The 6,703-nt window shown below is 45.3% G+C and overlaps 1 protein-coding gene across 1 annotated transcript in view; it reads right to left on the reverse strand.

Annotated features, from left to right (window-relative positions):
- The window catches only part of LOC123124242 (molybdate-anion transporter), a 3,597-nt gene extending 3,245 nt beyond the window's left edge, over positions 1 to 352 (reverse strand). The window contains exon 1 of the mRNA XM_044544901.1: positions 30 to 352. Within this exon, the coding sequence (XP_044400836.1) occupies positions 30 to 180 (151 nt within the window). The 5' untranslated portion in view covers positions 181 to 352. The remainder of the gene's footprint in view (positions 1 to 29) is intronic.
- Between the last annotated feature and the right edge of the window lie 6,351 nt (positions 353 to 6,703).

The raw sequence follows: 6,703 nt of genomic DNA on the forward strand, positions 1-6,703 counted from the left end.
GGAGGGAGAGGGGTTAGGCGCGTGCGTACACATCATGAGGGAGTAGACGAGGACGTAGTTGTTCTTGAAGGAGTTGAAGGCCGTCGGGGTGGCCACGCGGTCCTTGCCAGACTTGCCGAGCTCCAGCGCCGCCACGACGGCGGCGAGGCCGCCGAAGACGAGGTAGTAGAACACCTCCATGGCGGGGCCGAGGTGCGGAGGGGATCGCGATTCGGGGGCTGGCGAATGCGATTGGGTCGGTTTGTTATAGGAGAATGGATTTTATACGCGCAGCGGCGGGCGTGTCATCTCATCTGCGTCGGATTTCGGGGCAGTGGGCACTGAGGGTGCGCGTGCCAGACGTTTTGGTTGGGTCGCACTCGCTCGCCAGTTGGTGCCTGCCTGCCTGCAATCGTCGGCTTCCTTTATTTATTTTTTGTACACACCAAGAAATCACAACTGAGACAAGTATTGAATGAATATTGTGCAAGTTTTGGACAATTGGTGAGTGAAGGGAAGTGCAGTATCTTTTCCAGCCAAAATATGAATGTTGAGGGTAAAGCTTAGGTTTGCGTGAAACTGAAAATAATGGCGGAGGCTATTTCTGGTGCATATCTTGGTATTTTATCTATGGTGCGTTTGAACCGGAGTGATAGTTTCTCTCAACTTGTTGAAAGCGTTGTGAATCGACTTGTAGGTTGGAACGAAACGTTGATGTCCTTAGGAGGGAGTAAAATTCTTTTGATACCCATTATCCAGTCTATTCTGGTGTATGTTCTAACTCTTTTCAATATACCAAAAAAAATGTGCAAAGAAATTACAGATGCGATGGAAGCTTTTTGGTGAGAGGACACGGATGAGTAGAAGAAAATGCATTGGCTAGCTTGGTGGAGGATGGGTCTTCCAAAAGACAAGGGAAGCATGGGGTTTAGGGATCTCCATGCATTCAATTTAGCCATGTTAGCCAAGCAAAGCTAGAGAATGATAACTCATCTTGATACTCTTTGTGCTACGATCTTATGAGCGGAGTACTTTTCTGATGGAAACATTTGGCAGAGTATCTTCGATGGTCTTCAAAAGTTCAGGAGTGGGCATATTTGGTGAGAAAATAAATATTTGGGAGGACCAATGGGTACCTTCTAGCCCAACCAGTTCAGTCAAGGAGAGGGAATGTTTTGCTGAGAACAGTGGATGAGCTTATTAATCCCATACGGGAACTTGTGATGAGGATCTTGTAAGGAATATTTTCCTTCCAGTTGATGCATAAAGGATTTCGATAATCCCCCTCTCGGTGCACCTTAATGGGGACTTTGTAGTATAGCATACGACCAAATCATATCTTTCTCCGTTCGGTCAGCCCACTACAGAGTGGGAACATCAGTTTAGTGCTAAAATCATTAGTGTTGAAGAGACATAAAATGTTAATTCAGTACGGTCAGCTGTTTGGAAGTAAGGAGCACTAAGAAAAATAAAAGTCTTTATTTGGCACACTTTCAAAGGAGTTGTTCCCGGTATGGCAGGCCTCTCTCTTAGTCCCTCGGGTCCTCAAGACATTTGTCACTTGATATTTACATGTAACTGAGCACTGAAAGTTTGGAAGGCTCTAGATCTGGACATGGTCATTGATCAAGCCTTGGTGGTGGATCGTTCGGGCTCAGTGTGTTAGGTTCTACGGTAGGGTGCATGGACTGCAAATTAAAATTTCCTATGCGCAGAACAACCAGGAACATGTTGCGGAAATGGGTCACGGATCGTTACCACTAGACGCCCAGTGCCGTGCAGCGGAAGTAGAGTTGGGCCGTGCATTCGCGTGGATCGTCTCCTCCTCGCTCGCCCGATCTCCCTCGAACAGCCGGTCTTCGGATCCCACATACAGGTTCGCCGGAGCGGCACAAGTGCACCGCCTCTGGGTATCCACGCGTCCAGGAGGAACACCGTGCGGCGGACTGCTAGGTTCGATCACACAGTCGGCGATGAGTGGAGGTGGCTATTCACAACACATGCAAAAACTAGTGACGGCACCGAAGCAATCAACCAAATGAGAGTGTCGCACCTCCACTTTATATAGGCATCCGCCGCAGGCTCAACTCTTGGGCCTCGCACGGATCCTAAAGCCCAAAGTCTGTTCGGCATGGATCCGAGTTCGGGTAGGATCACATCTGACTCGTGGAGTCGGATCCGGCCTCACAGGTTCCTTCCCTTAAGCGTGCGACCCCTTAGGTTCTCGTTCACTTGGTCGCGAGTCAGATCACATCTGGCTCGGCTAGTCGGTAGCGGCCTCTAGCAAAGTGTGCCGACTCCAAGTATCTAATGAAGCTGGTTAGGCAAACCTGTACATCACACTTCTGTTCCCTTTGCCACATGATATATGTTGTCGGGCTCAAGGCGAGTCTGTCATCCTTGTGCTAGCCGACCTCTTTCTCGTTTCAGTGATGCCAACCACAAAACAGATTATCTCATAATCCTTGTCGCATGGCCATGCTTATCTTGGTCGGATCACACGAGGGGTCCAGAGTATAACTCTCCTGATCGGAGGGGTAAATCCCATCTTGCTCGACCATGTCTCATAGCATGGGTCTGGACAAGCCCGAAACCCACCTTTGTAACTACCCAGTTACGGAGTAGCGTTTGGTTGGCCCAAAGCAAGTCTTTCACCATCCTGAGTACATGCGCCAGCTCAGGTCTTAGGCCATAGAACATATGTTGTACTAGAGACTCACATATGACATATCGCTACGTCTCATATTCGGGTCTGTCTGACTCGGACCTTATCTCGACTCGGACCCGACTGATATGTCTCCGTCATATCTACTTTTCCAAACACGTTTGCCCTTGTTTTGGACTCTAACTTGCATGATTTGAATGGAACTAACCCGGACTGACGTTGTTTTTAGCAGAACTGCCCTGGTGTTATTTTTGTGCAGAAATTAAAGTTCTCGAAATGACCTGAAAATCCACGGAGCAACTTTTTGGAATTAATACAAAATATTGGCGAAAGAATCAACGTTAGGGGCCCACACCCTGTCCACGCGGGTGGGGGTGCCCCCCTAGGGCGCGCCCCTGCCTCGTGGGCCCCCTGGAGCTTTACCGACCTCAACTCCAACTCCATATATTCACGTACGGGGAGAAAAAATCAGAGAGAAGGATTCATTGCGTTTTACGATACGGAGCCGCCGCCAAGCCCTAAACTCTCTCGGGAGGGCTGATCCGGAGTCCGTTCGGGGCTCCGAAGAGGGGAATCTATCGTCGTCGTCATCATTAACCTTCCTCCATCACCAATTTCATGATGCTCACCTCCGTGCGTGAGTAATTCCATCGTAGGCTTGCTGGACAGTGATGGGTTGGATGAGATTTACCATGTAATTAAGTTAGTTTTGTTAGGGTTTGATCGCTAGTATCCACTATGTTATGAGATTGATGTTGCTATGACTTTGTTATGCTTAATGCTTGTCACTAGGGCCCGAGTGCCATGATTTTAGATCTGAACATACTATGTTTTGATGAATATATGTGAGTTCTTGATCCTATCTTGCAAGTCTATAGTCGCCTATTATGTGTTATGATCCGACAACCCCGAAGTGACAACAATCGGGACCACTCTCGATGATGACCGTAGTTTGAGGAATTCATGTATTCACTAAGTGTTAATGCTTTGGTCCGGTACTCTTTTAAAAGGAGGCCTTAATATCCCTTAGTTTCCAATAGGACCCCGCTTCCACGAGAGGATAGGACAAAAGATGTCATGCAAGTTCTTTTCCATAAGCACATATGACTATATCCGGAATACATGCCTACAATACATTGATGAACTGGAGCTAGTTCTGTGTCACCCTATGTTATAGCTATTACATGAGGAATCGCGTCCGACATAATTATCCATCACTGATCCAATGCCTACAAGCTTTTCACATTTTGTTCTTTGCTTAGTTACTTTGTCATTGTCACTGTCACAATTACTACAAAACTGCTACTGTTACTTTTGCCACTGTTACCATTACTTCCATACTACTTTGCTACTAAATACTTTGCTGCAGATATTAAGTTATCCAGGTGTGGTTGAATTGACAACTCAACTGCTAATACTTGAGAATATTATTTGGCTCCCCTTATGTCAAATCAATAAATATGGGTTGAATACTCTACCCTCGAAAACTGTTGCGATCCCCTATACTTGTGGGTCATCAAGACTATTTTCTGGCGCCATTGCTGGGGAGCATAGCTCTATTCTTTGAGTCACTTGGGATTTATATCTGCCGATCACTATGAGGAACTTGAAAGACGAAAGAACTAAGATTTTTTCCCTCAACTACGAGGGGAGGTAAGGAACTGCCATCTAGCTCTGCACTTGATTCTCCTTCTGTTTTGAGTAAGCTTGCGACACCTAAACCTGCTTCTGCTATTAATTCTGATATGTCACATGTTATTGGTGATGCCACTTCTGCTATGCATGATACTTATGATGAAACTACTTCTATGCTTGATACTACTATGCCACTAGGTGAATTTCTTGATGAACAACTTGCTAGGGCTAGAGAGAATGAAATTATTGAAACTGATAATATTGATGAAAGTGATGATGAAGGTTCTCCCCCTAGATATGAATTGCCTGTTGTGCCTGAGGGTTATGTTATGGATGAAGAAACTGCTAGAGATTTTCTTTGCTTGCGGTGATAGATATGATCTTAAGAAATTATTAGCTAAGCTGGAAGAAAAGTCTCTGAATGCTAGAATGAAATAAGACCCTGCTTTTGCTACTTCACCGATCTGTGTTACTGATAAGGATTATGATTTCTCTGTCGATTCTAAGATAATTACTTTGCTTGAATCTGATCCTTTTTATGGCTATGAATCTAAATTTGTTGTGGCACATCTTAATAAATTGAATGATATAGCCACCCTATGTACTAATGACGAGAAAACTCGCTACTATTATATCTTTAAGATATTTCCATTCTCATAAAAGGTGATGCTAAAACATGGTTTAATTCTCTTGATCCTGGTTGTGTGCGTAGTCCCCAGGATATGCTTTATTACTTCTCTGCTAAATATTTCCCCGCTCATAAGAAAGAAGCTGCTTTAAGGGAAATATATAATTTTGTGCAAATTAAAGAAGAGAGTCTCCCACAAGCTTGGGGGAGGCTTCTCCAATTACTTAATGCTTTGCCTGATCATCCTCTCAAGAAAAATGAAATACTTGATATCTTTTATAATGGACTAACCGATGCTTCAAGAGACCACCTGGATAGTTGTGTTGGTTGTGTTTCAGGGAAAGAACTGTTGATCAAGCTGAATTGTTATTGAATAATATGTTGACCAATGAAAATAATTGGACACTTCCTGAACCAACTCCGAAGCCAACTCCAAAGAAAAGAGGTGTTCTACTTCTCAGTCCTGAAGATATGCAAGAGGCAAAGAAATCTATGAAAGAAAAAGGTATTAAAGCTGAAGATGTTAAGAATTTACCTCCTGTTGAAGAAATACATGGCCTTAATATACCACCTATTGAAGAAATACATGGTCTTGGTAACCCGACACAGGTAGTAAAGGTAAATTCTCTCTATAGATATGATAAAGTTGAAATCCCATCTACTAAGTTTGCTAGCTAATGCTTGGATGAGTTTGATGACTTTATGGCTAAACAAGAAAACTTCAATGCCTATGTTGGTAGACAATTGAAAAGTAATGCTTATATGATTGGACACTTGAGTGATTATATGTCTAGAGTTAAGGGTGAACTTAAACTCATTAGCAAACATGCTTGAGGGAGTCCCGGACTAGGGGGTGTCCGGATAGCCGAACTATCATGGTCGACCGGACTCCAAGGTTATGAAGATACAAGATTGAAGACTTCGTCCCGTGTCCGGATGGGACTTTCCTTGGCGTGGAAGGCAAGCTTGGCGATGCGGATATGTAGATCTCCTACCATTGTAACCGACTTTGTGTAACCCTAGCCCTCTCCGATGTCTATATAAACCGGATGGCTTTAGTCCATAGGACGAACAACAATCATACCATAGGCTAGCTTCTAGGGTTTAGCCTCCTTGATCTTGTGGTAGATCCACCCTTGTAACACACATCATCAATATTAATCAAGCGGGACGTAGGGTTTTACCTCCATCAAGAGGGCCCGAACCTGGGTAAAACATCGTGTCCCTTGTCTCCTGTTACCATCCGCCTAGACGCACAGTTCGGGACCCCCTACCCGAGATCCGCCGGTTTTGACACCGACATTGGTGCTTTCATTGAGAGTTCCTCTGTGCCGTCACCATCAGGAAGGATACCTTTCCCCGTCTTTAAAGACAGCACCGTCGTCAAGGGAGCTTTGGCCGCCGGCCAGACTATCCGGCTAGGCGGTTTTCTTATGACCGCCTGTTCGGCCACCGCTCCGACAATGACCTCTCAGGTCATTAAAAGCGATCTTCACGCCAGCTCGGAATTCGCCGAACAGCTAGATCCGATTGAGCTCTCCTCCGTAAACGAGCTCTTGGATCACATCGCCGCTCTGGGAGTCGCTACCGACTACGATCAGATTGGGCTTAAAACCGATCTAAGAGAAATTAACTCTCCCCAGGTTACCCACCACGTTGTTGTGGTAGAGGAACAATGCGGCGACTCTTCTTCTATGTTAAAAACCAACTATGTCCGGATTACCGATCCCTCCATGCCGGATTCCCGCGGAGGGACGGATGCTAATCAAATACTGAACCTAAAGTCAGGCATCAGA

Source organism: Triticum aestivum, chromosome 1B (assembly GCF_018294505.1).
Source record: "Triticum aestivum cultivar Chinese Spring chromosome 1B, IWGSC CS RefSeq v2.1, whole genome shotgun sequence".
NCBI classification, from domain to species: Eukaryota; Viridiplantae; Streptophyta; class Magnoliopsida; order Poales; family Poaceae; genus Triticum; species Triticum aestivum.